Source organism: Brachycentrus maculatus, unplaced genomic scaffold (assembly GCF_059751285.1).
Source record: "Brachycentrus maculatus isolate JH-2025_06_01 unplaced genomic scaffold, ASM5975128v1 h1tg000011l, whole genome shotgun sequence".
NCBI lineage: Eukaryota > Metazoa > Arthropoda > Insecta > Trichoptera > Brachycentridae > Brachycentrus > Brachycentrus maculatus.
The window spans coordinates 1,407,501-1,426,479 of NW_028280765.1; the positions used below are offsets into that span (position 1 = coordinate 1,407,501).

Below are 18,979 nucleotides of genomic sequence, written 5' to 3' on the forward strand. Positions count from 1 at the left end.
GAATCCTTTGTTATAGTGATTCGAAAAACAAATTGTAATATTTACTACTATTACTTTTAATCCATTTCTATCATAAAGCTCAATCGTGGGCCAATATGATTCGACCGCAGTGTATGCATGCGTCATTCCATTTTAAAAACGACTTTTCAAACTGAAATAATTTATAAATTGAATCGCTATATTCTGTCTGAGTTGAACCAGCTTTGTTTTTAAATCATTAAAGGTATTAACTTTTTTCTTGTTGTAAATATTGTAAAAAAACAATTTAAATTCTTCTTCTTCTTTTAACCTTTATCCGCACCCAATAGTGCATAGGGCTCTGCATCGAATCGACGTTGTTATCTCGATCCAGGGTAATATTAAATAAATACTAGAGTGTAAAATCACTAATATTTATTTTCTCCCCCCCCCCCCTTGGTAATCGAACCCGGGGCCTCCAGCACAGTAGTTAAACACGCTAACCATTACACTACAGAGGCTGACAGTTTGTAGTAAATAGTTTTAATACAAATACGTAATACATAATATCCTCTGTTGATAGGAATCTGAATTATATGTATATGAATTTCTAAAAATATGAGATAAAAATACATCACTTACAACAGATTATTGTTTCTAAAACTTCCAGCAAATCTAAGAAAATATTAATTGTTGAAAATCTTTCAAAATTGCCCCTTTTATTATTCAATATTCAATATGGTAAGAATACTCCCTTCTAACACAAACGGTCTTGTAGTTTCGTAGAGTCAGCAATTGTCAGGAATCGAAATAAAGATAAATGATGAATGTAGAAGAGGTGAAGATAGACAGACTGGGGTGGGGAGCTCTCCTCTCTGCCACCCCTGCGGGGAAATGCCACGATGTTTAGTTAGGTAGCACAAAATCTTCGATATAACCAACTAATTATTTGTTCATATTTGTATCTATACTGTACTTGTACATTGTACTGCGTAACAAAAAATTTAATGAAAAATTGAAAACGTGATATTTATTTTCTTTAGGTACTAAAAATTTATTCTTAACATCTTATTAAAAAATATTATTTTATGACGACGGAAATTCTACAAGGAATTTTAATATTCAAGGCAATGCAATATAAGAAGGATTTTTGTAAAAAAGCTTAAATCGTTTACGAATCTGAACCCTAAATTAAAATATCTTTTTTCAAACCTCTTTTAGTAATTTATATTATCATGTAACTTAAGTAGATCCCATGCAATGGTCAGTTTCATGCTGTAAAAAAATTTGGAATCCTGAAATAAGAGTGCCTCAAAATTTTAAAATACGGAGTTCTATGAAAATGAAAAAACAAAAGCTTTTGATATTTTCCTAATTTCTCGGTACTGATTATGAAAATTTCTTTGGAGTTTTTGTAATTCTTTGCCATTATAAACACAAGGTTTCAGAAAATTCTTTAATTTTATACGAAAACTTTGAATGCCTCTCATTTGTTAGGCATTCTTATTACTGTCTTGTTATCCTTTTATTTCATTTCACGAGTGCTCTCCAAAATGATACAAAGTTAAGGCTGTACAAAATATTTATAAAATTTCACTGAGTATTTATAAAATACACTTCCGCTTTTCATCATTTAAAAAAATATAAATCTGTCATCATTTTACGAAATTATTAAAAATAGATAGTCCTAAAACCAAAAATTAGTTTTTTTTGTCTCAATTTGATATTGAACATGCATCATTTTTCCCTTTTTATATGAAGGAAGTTTGAGCATACCAGGGCTTACGACCTGCCGTTTGCAGCATTACACAAATGTATAAAGTGATCGCTTAAGCCAGCCAAATGCCGCTGGTATGCTGGTACTGAAAATGACATCTCATCCGATAGGAAAATCCTATGTCCGATATAATAAACTATGTTAATATTTTCGTTAATTGATTCGGCAGTCACTTTGTGGTATAATCTATCCATTTTTAATTAAATTTTTACTTAGTAAATATTAATATTGTTAATAATAGTTGACGTTTGTTTGCCCAAACTGGGAGGAAGCATCTATGGTTTTTTTAACCAGCCAAATACCAGGTCCTAAGCCCTGGAATGCTTGGAACTCTATCTTATTCTTTATATAAAATGCGATACATACTTTATATTATTTGTACATATTGATAAATCATTAATCGGGTGAAAAATCTGGTGTCTGAATATGATCATGTTTTTAATGTCTTTATAGCCTAGCCTACCTTTGGAAAAATCTTTGCTATCGTACTATTGTAACGTTATCGTATGAAATATGTAATTGATATGTTCAGGTATCGAGGACTTGGTTTAACATCTATTGAGGGGATATAATATATAAAATATTACGTCCTGAAGGCTTCTCGCATTTGAGAACATATGAGATGTAGTTAATTCAATTACTTTGATCCAATCAGTATCAGCGCTGCTAGTATTAGGTAGGAACTAGGGTAAAAAGAAGTCATATTTTGATCGGACTAAGAATATTATACCAACATGTGGTTGTATTGGCGTTATCAACGTGGTCTACTCAATAAAAAAACTATTTTTCCAGTGACTTTTTTTTTTTCATTCTACTTTTTAGTTTCCAAACATGTAGAAGTATGACGTCTTAAAGATGGTGGCTATTGAAATCACATTTTGTGAACAATCTCAATTATTTATCTGTTTTTTCTTCTTTTTACACTCATCGCACCCCATGGAGCATAGAGCACTATATAGAATTAATGCAATGTTATGTTGATCGTTAATTATATGAAGGTAAAATGATGCTTCAGGTACCAGTCCAAGATAATAAAAATAAATGTTACAGTAAAAATAATCCAATTTTTTTTGAACCACCTGGGAATCAAACCTGAGACCTCCAGTATGGTAATCAAAGGATTACACTATAAAGGTGGACAAAATCTACTTAACTGACTTATAAAATGTAAATGCTTACACGTTTAACAAGCTTTGTAAGTTTTATGTAAGTTTTATTTAAAAAAGGATATTAATTTTCTTGTATTTAAAATCTAAATGTTATAAAAATTAATAAAATGAAAAGTATATTTTCTATTAGTATATGTCAGTATGAACTCAAGTAAAGCACTTACATTCTAAGCTTCAGGTTATTTGTTAAGACAGAGATAATTCTGTCTCCCAGAGCCCAATATGTAGTCTACATGAATAATTTTCATATTTCATTTTCAATAGATTACCATACTTTTGAATTTACCGTTTTATTGCTAAAAACCGATCTCAATTCTAGCATTCGATTAATCTTGCTAGAGATAAATAATCCTCTTGATTATAATTTGAAAAAAAAAATCTATAAAACTGATTCCGACTTTCACAGTTTGTGTATTTTATAAAATACAGAGTCGAAAAATATTTTTGTCAAAATAGATAAAATATTATTCTTCCATTGCTCTTTTTATACGATTCTGGTTTTTGTTCGGTTATACAGTACTGTGTACACAATGAAAAAAAAGTTGTTTAAGATCTGTTTGGAGAGATAATTTAATGGATTTACATATATATTTCTTTGTGCGAAAATAAGACCATTCATTTCTTGTGATGTTATCTAAAATTCAACAAAAATTTGCATACTTTTTGTAACTGATGATTCACATGAATATTTATTTTAAATTTCTAAAATATTCTATTTTTATTTCTTCTACGTAACTCACAGTAGTGAATAGTAGTAATATTAAACATTGTGGTTAATTGATATTTTGAATCTTTAATACATGTTTAAACATTATTGTTATGAAATTTCAGAATTTTATGTAATTTTAATCGACTCATCTCTCAGTGACGAATGACACTGAAATATTTTGGAATCATTTTTGAGTGATTGGGAATCATTATATACAAGTATGTACAAACATATACATATTTTGATTTTTTTTTTAGTATGAATAAGATAACTTTTTTTTACTGCTTTTAACTATTTTTTTAATTCTGCAATTTTTTATTTGAAATATATTTTCCAATTTCAACGTTTTTCGATACACTTAGAATTCCCATTTCAAAAGTGTTCATATCAAATGAGTATAACTTCTATAAATTTATTTATATTTTATGTCGAATATTTTCACCTCTAATTGACGTTCATTCATAATAACTCTAGGAAATCGTCCATTTGTAATTTTTCCCCAAATTTTATTTCACATGATGCTTTGAGAGTACAAAATCCTTTTAAGTGTGTCCAAATATTTGTTCGCGAATGCTGGAATTTTTTCCACTTAGGATTCATTCATATCAAAAATACCATAAAAATATTTCACGTTAAAATTATTGTATTTTACTAATTGCTAGCCTGATTCGATCTATGTAAAATAAAAATGAGTTGTCCACCCCAAAACCATTTATAAAAGTTTGACCACAAAAATAATACGAAACATTATCTCTAATCTCTGTATTGGTTTTATTAGTACATATTATGACAGGTGGCGTGGCGTTCAAATTTAATTTATATTCAATCGGTATGGGTGTTTAAGCCCTTACTATTGACAAGCCTCTTTTTAAAATAAATATATATATATATATATATATATATATATATATATATATATATATATATATATATATATATATATATATATATATATATATATATAAATATATATGTATATATAAATATATATATATAAATATATATATATATTAATATATATATATATATATATATATATATATATATATATATATATATATATATATATATATATATAAATATATATGTATATATAAATATATATATATAAATATATATATATATATATTAATATATATATATATATATATATATATATATATATATATATATATATATATATATATATATATATATATATATATATATATATATATATATATATATATATATATATATATATATATATATATATATATATATATATATATATATATATATATATATATATATATATATATATATATATATATATATATATATATATATATATATATATATATATATATATATATATATATATATATATATATATATATTTATATATATATATATATATATATATATATATATATATATATATATAACAAGTCTTTTATTTTAAGATTCATCGTATAAAACAAAATACATAATTATTTTGAAAATTTTGGAAAATATCAAGTATCTATCTGATTAAGCCTCTGAATTTTGATTCAAAGGAAAGCGGTTCTCGATAAATTGATAACTTTGATATAACATCGATTGAGGTTTGAGCATTAATTTGACTGAGTATCGTCCCTCAGAGGATTTATATCACTTCATTACTTTATGAATCTCTCCCTTGCGAATTTACTGAAATAGATGTAGGTACGTACCCCTTATTCGAGAGAGAAAGCTGCAGGAAAAGTCGAGTATGTGTTAGTTTCTTTGATAACTCTCAAACCACTAGTAAAAGGTTTCGTGTCGGATTTGTAATATAATACTCTCAACCAAATCTTTGCTTATGAAACGATTGTTACATTCATTAAATTATATAATGAAATCAAAACTACTTGTTAACGAAAATAAAAATACACAAATGATAAAAAAAACAGCAGAAGGCATCAATTTAAGGGGTTTTTAAAGAACAACCACAGTGGGTACATCGGGGACTGTATCTATCCTGCTGTCTTATGATCTCGTTTATTTAGTTTCGGATGCGCTGCCAAAAATCTATGATTGATGGAGTAGTGCAGGTAAATAGTTCACACGTCCAACCATAAGGTTTTTTTTGTTCAGAGTAACCGACTTAGTGAAGGCTATAAACTATATTTGAATTACAATGAATTATAACATAAAATAAATCACCCTAGAATGGTACCTAAGCGCAGGACAACTAACCTTGCATTCACGATTTTTAAGATTCAGATAACTTTTTTTTTTTGGTTTTTCGTAAATCATTTGTAAAAGGTGATAAGTTGTCTGTGTGTGTCTCCAGACATACTGAAAAAAAAGTAATGGCCTCATTTTGTCCTTCTTATTCTTATCCGAACATAATGGTGCATAGAACACTGCGTGATAATTGACGTAGTTATATCTTGGTCGTTACTTACATGGAAGCGAGTTGATATCATTCCTGCGCTTCAGACCGGGTAATATTATATAAATATATTAGTGAAAAATCACCAATATTTATTTTGACCTCTTACCAGGAATCGAACCCGGGCCTGTATCTCGGTGGATATCATTTCACTACGGAGGTGGATAATGTTAGTAATTTAATATTAATAAAAAAAAGAGAAATATTTGTGTTTTTATTATTTACACAAATATTTCAATTTCATATTATTTCTGTAAGCCTAAGCGGCTCATTATAAAAAATAGGTATCAAATCGTGGTAGAGTGGGTTCGAACCGAGAAACTCTGACTTAAGAGTCCGTGACACTGACCACGGGACCACAACCCGACACATTTATCACTCCCCGTTTTTGATTGACAGCCATTTTTGTCTCGGCGCTTTCAATAATTTACGCATATTATCATATACGTACTTACAGTTTGATAATATCCTTTGTTTCTTTATTTGTATAAATTTTCGCTTTTTGTATTTTAAAAGTCTATTTTAGTGAGTAAAACTCAAGTGTTAATTTCAAATAATAAAAAGAAATAATAAATATTCAATAATTAAAATTTAACTTTGTTTTAAAATCACTATAAATATTTTATTTTAACTTAATTATAATGTCTACCGGTTTCAAAGCTAACCGTTTCTTTATCAAGACTGCAGTCTTGATAAAGAAGCGGTTAGCTTCGAGACCGTTAGACATTATAATTAAGTTAAAATAAAATATTCATAGTGATTTTAAAACAGAGTTACAGTTTAATTATAAAATGGAAAATCACAAAGTTAGTACTTCAAATATTAATTATAATAAATATTTAATTTTATAAAATGATAAACATTTAAAAAAATTATGTATTTTCTCCTGAAGGTTAAATCGGAGTAGGCTGACCTGTGACGTTTTCGAATCACAAAATTCTATTGAATTATTTCCGAATTAATCCATTTATCCCCGTGTCAGTCTTAGGGTTAGTCCAACTAACTTAATTACTTTCTCATCGGATATCGACAGATTCATCACTCATATAATATTATTAAGAGAGATTTCTCTCGTCTTTCCCTTAAACATATAGATAATCATGCGATGGATAGTTTACGATTTTTTATTTTCCACAATAATGCGTATCTGTTTACATTTAAATAAAAAAAAAGTAGTTGCTTTCAAATTTCAGTATCAAAGAAGGATGTGAATAAAAAGCTCTATGCAAACTATAAATTTGCAATATTAAAATCTTTATTAATATTCTTTATATTAAAAACGAGTACCAAGTATTTTTCAATAATAATGACACTTGAAAAAGTAATATGAATTTAAAAGTTGACAAACTTACGATATTATGAAAAATCTTCAAATTTAATAGTCCTTTGTCAAAAGTTCATAAACACCTTTTTTACTGCTTTCAACATTTCTTTTAACCCTTAAATGTAGATAAAGAACTTCTTTTTTACCCTAAAGTTTTTCTTACATTTTACTTCATTAAAAACTTTTTTCCAAAAAAAGATTACATTTTTATTGGCAGGCAAACTTATTTAAAGTGCCTCATTTTTCGTAACATTTTTTGATATGTCATGTTTTTTGACAATTAAGGTATTTTTCACATTTACCACCATGTATATAGTATTCATACTTTCATAACTTGATTAGAGTATAGAAATGATTTCTTTGTCTTCATGAATTTGAAAATAAAATTGATACTGCGTCGCACCAACGCGGTACCCTATGCACCACTGAGTACGGATAGGGGTAAAATAATAAATACATACTTCAAAATTAAACAACCTCAAAACATCTATTATGAAATTAAGTGATTTGAAACAGTAATTTTATAGGTAATTAACAAAAAATATACCAATAGATTTTTTAATAATACTTTTGTTAAAAAAATCTAGTCGTTAAACGTACTTCAATATAAAAAAGATATTTTAAATTAAATTTATTACGCTATTATTGCACAATAAAATAAAAACGACTGTGAAAAAATGAATGTACCTTCATTCGAGGTTACCAAATTATAAAACACTTTTCGTATTTCTATTGTGAGGAATCATGAGGGATTTTTAACCCTTTCAATCGGTCTGTCGGTAAACTCAACTTAAGAATTTGCATTCCTTTGCACTTGATACAAAATATTACATGTATCCTAAAAACTTGATCGCTAACACATGGAGGAAAGGTGATCAACCCTCAGCTTTGGGTATCAGTCTAGATTAATATTGAGTAAATATCAGAGTGAAAAATTCACTTATATTTATTTGACCCCTTCCCTGGGAATTGAACCCGGAACCTCCTGTACGGTAGCCGAGCGTGATAACCATAACACTGCGAAGGCGGTATAAATGTAAGGTGAACAGTCTTGATGCGGATACCAGTTTAGGACAGCATTAAAAAAATATGAGAGAGAAAAACATTCTATTTTAACCTCCTGGGCGTCAAACCTGGGACGTCTATCATGGTAGATAAATGTGCCAACCACTACACTATGGAAGCTGATAACTAATGCATAAAAATACACTTCTCTTAAATAAACGCTTAAATGTATCAAATGTGTTTAGGATTTCATTATTACGTTTATAATATTATAAAATATAGATGGTTTGGACATGTGGAACGAATGAGTGAGGAAAGAACGGTAAAACAAATTGATGAAGCGAATATAGTTTGAAAAAGAAGCAGAGGAAGACTGAGGAAAACTTGAGACGATCAGGTATGTTAAATACATAAAAGCGGTCAGGTTTGGAGTCGAAATAATCGGCGGGTATGTATGAGGAGATGCGTGAACTTAGAAGAGGCGAAGAATGTTTGCAAAAACAGAGTGGTGTGGCGTTCTATTCTCTCTGCCTACTCTTACGGGAAAGCGGCGTGATAAAATATATTCTGCACTATGCTTTACCTGCGTAATACATAGCACATGTGAGTGTTCCCATCAAATCCAATATAGTTTGTATGTATGTGGCTTACTAAAACATGGTTGAATATGTCTGATTTGAACCATAAATGGTAAAGGTGGTGATAATTTTAGAAGTTATTCATATTCTAAATGTCAACATTTAATTTATTATATTAAAATCGAACGATGAAATGTCAACTTTTGATGAATATAAATCAATATATTATATATAATACATCATCTCCCACACACAGTTATACAAAGTTTATCGATTTACAGAATATTCTACCTCTGAGCTAAATAATAAAATTCAGGATTTTTTCCTAGAAATAACGAGGTACAAATGATGATATTTGTTCAATAAGAGTAGTTTTAACATTTACTAGTAGGAGGATTGGTTGGGAAGCTAAAAATAACTCATCTGTAGTCAACGGGTTGACTTGAATACGTCATCAATAAATTCAATTTTGTATTTGGCAAATTTAATAACATATTTGAGGCTCACAGGATTTGAGATGTACTCTTGTCCCGGCACGAAATTTATTTTCATTTCGTCACACGATTCAAAAGAAAAATTCACGTCAATTATGCTGACATTTTATTTGACATTTTGTCATTTTTTGAAGGAGTTCATTACTCACTTTTATCTTTAAAAGTCCTTATTAGAATTAAGTGTCTTAATCTGGAGATTCTCTTCCCTGTTAAGATTGCGTTTTAAATCTTTTCCTTGTAGATTTTTTTTGATCTTTTCATTCAACCTAACTTTCAAGAAGTTAATGAAGTCTTTTTTAAGAATTTAATATTAATGAACCAACTAACGAAATTATCCCATTTACACCTGAATGATTATTATTCTTGAGGAAATTATTTCCAAGTTATTTTAAGTGATTTTACCTCAACTGAACATTAAATTTCTAATGTAATAATAATTATTCATTTAATTTTAATTGTTGAGAGAAATCAACAGCACTACAAAAAATATAATAAAATTATTAGAATATTTTTTCCTTAGGGCCCTTGTACGTATTAATGTGTATAAATAACAAAAAAAAATAGGACTGTGGGTATGCAACATGCACTGCTCCTATTTTCCTAATACCGTATACTATTCCTCCTCCATTTCCTTTCTAACATAGTTATGATGCCTTTATCTGCGAAGTCTTAAATACATAAATTAAGTGTATTTATTCAAATATATTGAAACGTGTCCCACCTCATTCTCAGATCTGATTCAGAAGCATCTAGACTTCTTGACAGACCTTCTCTTGCAAAGCATTTTTTTATGAACTAATTTGCGAAATTTTTATAAATAGTGAACAAAATGGTATGGCGATTTTACTGTGAATTTACATTTAAAAGCTTTTAATCTCCCAGTTATTGCCAACATAAATAAATACAAGTTTGTGAAACCACCACCAAATTTTCTAGTGTACCGGGGTGTAGGCAGTGAAACGTTTTAGTATTTTATTTATTGTTTCGGCATTAACTTTGTGGTAAGACACGTAACAATGATTAAAGAAAACACTTGTTTTAAACCATTTGAGTTATATTAAAGACTACATGTTTCGGATGTTAAACTTCCATCATTCAGGTCTGTATGATAATTAAAATGTAAAATATAAAATTGTTCTATAAATAAGGAGAGGGTAAAGTTAGGGGGAGGGGTTAGTCTAGGGGCGGAGTTTGAAAACAAAGGAAAAATGGAAAGCAAAGGTGAAGAATTTTAACAGATGTAGTCTTTAATAAAACTCAAGTGGTAAAAACAAGTGTTTTCTTTAATCATTGAAACTGAATAATAATTGAAACTGAAAACTCGAAGCAAGATAAATTATATTAATTACGTACTTAATTTAAGTATGAAAGAGATAAGAAATATAGTAACCGTTTAGCGCCAAGGCAAGGTAGCGACGCTATCAAACCACAAAGTGTGTGGTTTGATTGCCATAATCACATTTGTGATACACATAAATGTGTTTGTGTGTTATGAATTATTAGGCGAAATTTGGAATTGTAGTCTTATGGAAATTAATAAGCGATTGCCAACAATTTCATTTGTTCGGGAATTGTATAGCTTTACATTTAAAAAGTATATTATAAAAAAATAGTTACAAAACAATAATAAACATTACATTACATTAACAAAAATAGTTACAACATTTTGAGTGTGTCCAAATACTTGTTCACAAAATCTGGATTATCTCCAATTACAATTCCAATTCTACATCTTTGATGAGATGTCAAAAAATAACAAAAATAGTTACTTTATTAAAATTAAACACTTAAATATACCACTTTAATGAGTTTTATTTTTATTTACAACTAGTTTCGAAAACGACAGATGTTATTGTGAGTGAAGATCTTATTGTGAGTGGGTTTCCTCTTTAATGTTCACACGTCGTATTTATACTTTCTGTGAGCTATAATGAGAGTGTGGTCAGCCCGCGGAGTGATCTGCTAGGGAGGCACCACACGCTTGTATGAAACCTACAGGACACGGGCCATATTGTGTATACATTGACGGTATTAATATTTTACGATGTACTGTATGCCCAAATAATTAAATACCTCGTTGTTGCGTATATTGTGTCGTTATTTATTTGTGCAGTGTACATCTGACCACCATCATAAAGCGGTTTAATCGACTTGTGAATAATAAAAGTATGCTCTAAAACATGGAAAAAAATACCATGATAAGAGTGTTAATTATTCATGATTTCATTTGTAAAGCAAGGGTCTACTATAGTTTTTTAGATTGTATTAATAAAATATTTTGAACACTACAAAAAGGTAGAGTAAAAAAAACACATGTATTTAATATTTAAAACCACATTTTTGATTTAATGGCATCCTCCTTAGCGTAACGTTTAGCACGTTTAGCTACCGTTTTGAGGCCCCGGGTTTAATTTCCAGAGGGGGGGGGGGTCAAAATAAATACTAGTGATGTTTCACGCTGGTATTTATTTAATATTACCCTGGACTGGTATATGAAGCGCAGGAATGGTCATCTTGCCTTCATTTAAGTTATCTTCAGGATAACACTGAGTAAATACGATGCAGTGCCCTATGCACCATTGGTGTGGATAAGAGTAAGAAAAAAGAAGAAGAAGATGTTTAATATAAAATTTATAACATCCAACATAAGCGATACTTTCGCTTTTGTGGCGTCGTTAACATATGGTGACTTTAGTTTTGATGTACCTACCCTAATTTCCCAATGAAAAAAGCACGCACAAACTAGGTCACACGGAAAAATAGACCCTCGACGAAAATTTTATCGATAAGGGACACCTGTTTGCTGTTGATACAATAGTGCGTTCTGGACAGGATTAAAAAAAAGCAAAATAAAAGGATTTGAAAGCGGTCGGATAGTATAAGCCGGGATGATGGGATGAGATTATAATCGGCTTGGTCGCCGTTTGTGAAAACATCAACAAGTCAGGTACGAACTTAAATTAGACAAAAACATTTTAAATCTAAATAAAGGGTTTATACAAATTGAATAGCTGAAGAAAAGCTACTGTAGATTTCGTTCTTATATGAATTGATATTATTCGTTATAATATTCAATTTCGTTCGTTATGATGTTATTTAAAAATACTCGTAATACAACATTTTGAGTGTGTTCAAATACTTGTTCACAAAATCTGGATTATCTCCAATTACGGGAGTTATTTTCATATTATAATTTCATATTATATTAATATGAAAATAACTCCTGTAATTGGAGATAATCCAGATTTTGTGAACAAGTATTTGGACACACTCAAAATGTTGTAAATAAATTATCTGGTCAAATTATAAGCTTAATAATAAAAATGAAAATGGTATTTTCTGGCGTTTCTCATGTGTGTGATTATAATCCGGGATTCGGATCTCACATACTAATATAAGAGTTTCTGCTTAATAAAAAGCTTCTTTACATCTCACCAATAGATGTCTGTAGTGAAGTTTTAGTGATTCACGAACAAGGTTTCTAAATTGGTTCATATATATAGAACTTCCAAGAATTTGAGTAGTGTGGTTGTCAATAATGGGTAGAATTGGTGAATGTTACACGTGTGTAAAGTGATCACTTAAACCAGCCTATGACGGTCGTAAGCCCCGTAAATGCCCAGACTTCCATATTCTCCTTCATCTTTGATGAGATGTCAAAAAATAATACTCGTAATAATATAACGAGCCTATATTTTATGAATACTTCAATGTATTTTAGATTTCTGAAAGACTTGCGTATCTTATATTACAAAATTATAAAGAAAATCAGTCTTTAAAAAGCCTTAAGCTATTGAGTGCTTTAAAATAATTGTGATGTATTTTTGTGTTCGACAAAAGATTTGTAACACTCAGGTGCTTTATTCATTCATTCATTGCCATTAGGTGTAATATGGATTTTATCGGTCTGAAATAATAATCTGCTTCCTTAGAATATATTTTTACACTTATTGACTAGTGCAGAAAAATGTAATTAGAGATTCATTTTAAAAATTATAACACATTTTCTTAATAATTTTTTCAAAAATATTTCTTATTAGTTTTACACTTTTTTCTGTTTTATATGATTTAATGTGATTAATATCATTTTGACAAATAGTTTGTGGGAAACGCTTCAAACCGTCTTTAACATACTGTTGGTTGAGAGCGGCACGCTTATGAGCGTTCTATTTGCTTACTTTTGTTGGTGCGAGATACGCCAAAAAATATTGTACGGATCGGAGTTGAGTTTACGGTAACTTGTGATTAGGTTGCTTGTGATTAGTATACGATTCTAATTATTATACTAATTACTGTCGAGATTGATGAAAAAACTACCCGCAAATAAGATGTATATAAAAAATATTTAGGTTAATAGCGTCAAAAATATTTGGTAATTTGGTAGTGTTTTTTCATTATTGTTTTAAGATACAACGAATTCAAAAATTTCTAATTTACGTTTAAAGTACAAAATTTTTGGTTTTATCAATCCATTTACGGGATTTACTTGATAGGCATACCAAATATAGATTAAGAAATAATCCGAGTTAGTAATTTAACTTCGTTGAGGAATCGATTAATAATATCAATGAACCTACCTAATCTAATAAACCGATCCCTTTTTGTCACAAAACTTGTACGCATTGGAAGTAGCTTGTCAAAACTTTCAAAAGTTGTTATAAGTTTTCTAACTTTTGCGATTTGTTTCCTCTTTCTTTTCTTATTTGATAGTACCTAATATATCCTTTATATTCCATTAATTTTCTTCAACATAAAACATTCTTTATCGTAAGCTCTTTCACTCGCGTCAATTATCGAACATCTAATATATGACACTTCGTGAGGGTCCATGCCTTATGCACCATTGGGTGCCAATATTGGTTTAAATCATTCTAATAAAAGTCCAAAAAATATTTAGGGTTATTGAAAATTCTGAGTGATTTCTAATAATTCTCGATTTTGTAATACTATTTAAGAGTCATAAATATAACAGCGTATTCGAAACGTTTTAACGTAAATATTTACTGATATCAAAAAAATTGTAAATGAGATAAATAAAGGTTTCTAAATATCATAATAATAATTTGAATAACGGACAAAATAATAAACTTTCAATGATAAAATGTAAATGTTGTTTTTCGAAAAATGTATAAATATTTATTTCTAATAACTTACTAACCATCACGACGTTTCTCAGTTAACATCATTTCCTTAAAAACCTTCCTTCCCAAAAAAGAAATTAGCTCTTGTGTTTGGAGAGGGGGTTATCTTGTTTAGTTTTTTTTGTGCGTAATATAGTCTATATTTTAACAACATTTTGAGTGTGTTCAAATACTTGTTCACAAATCTGGATAATCTTCAATTATAGGAGTTATTTATCATATTATTTTTTAATATTATATTGTAAAAAATAACAACAAAATGGTCTGGATATGTTTATAGTGTTTCTTAAGTTTCTTTCTTAGAGTGTTTGTGTCTTTTTATATTTATATTTTTTAAAGGGTATAAGTAATTTTATTGGTACCTACTGTCTTGTGGTGTATTTGGGGATTTTAAAATTAATTTTACATCTTTAGGATATGATTGTTTCGAGTTTTGAGTGCTTGTTTTCTTTAAGTTGATATATGATTGATTTTTTATAGATATTTTCAACTTTTTTTCAGGAGCTGCAGTTGAAGACTACATCCGTGGCCACGTTGGTTGGTGTGTCGGGGATAATAGCGGTCGTGCTGTGCGCCTCTCGGCTTCCCGCCTGGCTGGAGAGCGAGTTGGCGGCGCTGATTGCGGCGCTACTCACTGCCACCGCTCTGGGGGCGGCCGCGCTGCTACTGGCATCCAGTCACGCGCCTCTACCCCTGTTCGCCCTTATAGTGGTAAGAAAATACCATACATCGCTCACTCCTTTAAAGAACGCCATAAATCAAAATTCGACAATTTTCTGTTGTGTGTGTTTTCGGAATGTCCAGAAAACGTACTATGTCCCAGCAAAAGCGGCATATTTTTAACTTAATATCTACCCGCTACAGGGCAGAAAGTGTTGTTCTTGCATTTTGAAGAAAGGTTTGGTTTAATTATTTTTTTAATATACTAAATATTTTACAAATGAAGAAAAAACCTTCAGGTTTTACCTAAAAAGATCTGTTGCACAGAAAATTATTAATAAGTGACTTGATATTTATTTTTAATACATTGAATTATATTTTTCAATTTTAAAAACGTTCTCCTGATTTTTTTTTTTGATTTATGACGTTCTTGAAAGGAATGAGCGACATGTCTAGTACTTCTCATTCTTCAACAGCCTGATGTATGTAAAATAGAACACAGACAGGGATCTAAAATAAAAGAACTGAAAAAATACTTTATGGAAAGATATTTATGTTAGTGATTAATAATTAAACATTTTAGATGATTTACATAGCTCCATTTTCGTAAAAAACTACCTCAAGGGCGCTTATAATTTTTTTTAAAGAAAAACGTCGTCAATCGTCTTAGTCTGAAAGGAAGAAAGGGAAGCTGTCGTATTATTGCGCCTTCTTTTCAGTCTTCTAGGGCTGGAGCATGTTGGTTATATTTTAGTTATATTTTCTCTTTTTTCCCCTTAAACGTGGTTCTTACCTTATGTTTTTTTTATATGCCTTTTTACTGAACTCTTTACATTTTACCCAATATTTCTGGTTTGTTACTTTTTTAATCAGTTTAACAGTATTGTTTACCTTAATCCCGTGTCCCGAAATGAGTAACGGGAATATTATATAAGTTACTTATGTATGTAACATGTTTAAATAAATAAATATCCGGTGCTTGAGTAAGAGTTGCTTTTCATACAACTCAATGTGTCCCTCACCTGTTGATGCTTTTCCCCCTTTTCAGTTTTCAAGGATAACAGCTGGAGGCGCGTTGGTGAGGACCTATTTATGATATTTCATAAGGAGCTGTCACGAAAAGTGGTATCATATATGTTAAAAATAGTGAAGGGCATTGGTAATATAAACCAAGCTAGGACACAAAATACCGAACCCTTTTCAAGTGGAAGGTCTGTTGACGACAGTCAACAGTTCGGCTTTTCTTGAGGAATTTTATATAAATATTTGCAATCTATTTGTAAACTGAATAAAAAAGATCCATATTATTTACTACAAAATTGAAGAAAAAGTTACTTGAATTAAATTATTAGTTACAAAGTTTTCTGGAGCAAATTGCATTAATAAATATGGCTTATTTATGGAAATATCTGAAATGAGTGAACTTGGGAAGAGAGTCACTCATCCGGAGAGAGCCCTTAACTCCTATCCCGAAGTTTAATGGATTGGAAATTGTATACGAAATCCACAAATCCATTTAGCTCTTTGCCTTCACAGAAAAGTTCAGTTTACGATTTGACGTGAAGCACAATGGCAGAACTTTTAGTTGTTTTAATAACTGAAAAAATAGTAGCATTATTTCAGCCCGAAGCCGTTGGTGATACATCAGTGCGAGCTACCTCAAAAATAACAAAAAACCAGCAGTGCTAAAAACACACATTTCTTTTTCATTAGACAATTAAGTAGATTTTCATATTTTTACATGGTTACTCAAAATGAAAAGTACAAAATAATAATACTTGAAATTTCGGCTAACTTTATAGGTGTAAAATTTTAATTTTAGTACCACGGCGCCCTAAAGAAGTTCCCTGTATGCGTGTCAGAAACGACAATAAAAGATATTTTACCTTAAAAAAGTGTGTATTATATTTTTTTACCTCATTTCCGTAATTTAATATTTGAAAAATGCCCAGACTTCTATATTCTTCTTTATCTTTGATAAAATGTCAAAAAATGATATGAATGTTTTAAAAAATATTTTAAACATTGGAATTATGATGGATGTGAGGATTTTTGGACATGTTTCATTCTTGTTCGCTACATAATATAATACTTGACATCTAGATAAATGATCGACAATGGATAATCAAGACGGACGAAGTTCACAAAGGCTTTACAGCAAATTAAACAATGGCAAATATAGTATTCACACCTCTGTCCTTTATGAATGTTTTGTATTAATGTATAAAATATTTCAGGCTGTGCACACGATGCTACCAGTGTCTCGCTCTGTCGCCCTCGTGATAGCTGCTCTTCTCTCTGCAGCCCATCTCGCTCTTGCATTCGGGGTGGGTTTTCAGAAGAATGAACCTCTTTTCTATCAACAGGTGAGAATCTAAATTGTTACAATGAAATAATGAAAGATTATTTAATTAACGAGTTTTTTTCCTATTATTAAATGGCCGTGAAAATTTTGTAAAATCGCCAAAAATCGTTTTTTGCGTTTGCATTCACCATCATTAAGGCCCAGTATTCGTTAAGTCTTTACTTAATTTTCTCTTAATCCAGGTAATAATTTGCGAAATTGATTTTTTTCTCAAAATACCAAGTCACCAAGAAAAAGTAAGTTTTTTTCGAAATAATTATAAGGTTTTGAAAATAAAAGAGTTATTGAAAGGTAAAAAAACAATAATCAATATACATTCTTTAAAAAAAAAAACGGGCGTGAAGAGACGTGTGACTTCTCCGGTGGTCGGCCGGTGATTGAATGCTGAGTTTGCGAATATCCCCTTAATTACATCTAAAATATCATTTCGCTTGGGATCGTTATTCAGTGCTACATACATCATGTGACCGACCACTGCAATTTTGCATAAACATCTCAGAACTGCTTTTTCTTGAAGAGTAATTGACACAGACCCTTATAGTAACTTTAGTAACAAAACGACGCATAAATAAAAAATTGCGCTTAAAATACATGGCGTTAGAGATTTTTCAGATATAAAAACAAAACACTCGTATAAACCAATTTTTTGAGTTTATTAATGCAAAGTATTTGTATGTTCACCTACTGATGAGAACATGTGTAGTTCTCAAAACTAGTCGTGTTTACATTATTAAAAGCAAAAGTGGTCTTATCAAGTGTTGTATTTTTATATTAAAACCATCATTCTTAAGTTGATGGTAAATATATTGATAGTGATATTGAATCTAGATCATTGAATAATTTATTATTTAATTTGTAATACGAAATTCAAGTCTGTGTTTTGTAAAGTAACAATTGTCTTATACAATATTTTAAAAATATATACTTAATTCATTATCTTATTCCACAAAATTAAAGCTAAATCAATACAAAATAACGTTAGAGATATTCAACTAATCATAAGCACTGAGAAAGGTTGAATGAAAATAAAACAAGCTCTAATGCTTTTGTCCGCCTCCGTAGTGTAATGGTCAGCACGCTCGGCTACCGTTCTGGAGGTCCCGGGTTCAATTCCCAAGGGAGTTAAAATAAATATAAGTGATTTTTTCACTGTAATATTCATTCAATATTACCATGGACTGGTACCTGAAGCCGAGGGCTGATCACCTTTCCTTCATGTGTAAACGATCAAGATAACAGTGTGTTTTTTATGACACAGTGCCCTATGCACCATTGGGGTGCGGATAAGGGTTTTATTATAATTATTATAATGACTTTATCTCTTCGACAATATAATGGGGTGATAAATTAGGAAAAATATTTTTTTTTCATATATATCATATAATTTTATTATTCAGGTGG

The 18,979-nt window shown here is 29.7% G+C and overlaps 1 protein-coding gene across 1 annotated transcript in view; it reads left to right on the forward strand.

The window, feature by feature from the left end:
* The window catches only part of Ac76E (adenylate cyclase type 2 Ac76E), a 226,135-nt gene that overhangs the window by 54,078 nt on the left and 153,078 nt on the right, over positions 1 to 18,979 (forward strand). The window contains exons 3-4 of the mRNA XM_088262602.1: positions 15,055 to 15,264; positions 17,451 to 17,579. Coding sequence (XP_088118728.1) covers positions 15,055 to 15,264; positions 17,451 to 17,579 — 339 coding nt within the window. The remainder of the gene's footprint in view (positions 1 to 15,054; positions 15,265 to 17,450; positions 17,580 to 18,979) is intronic.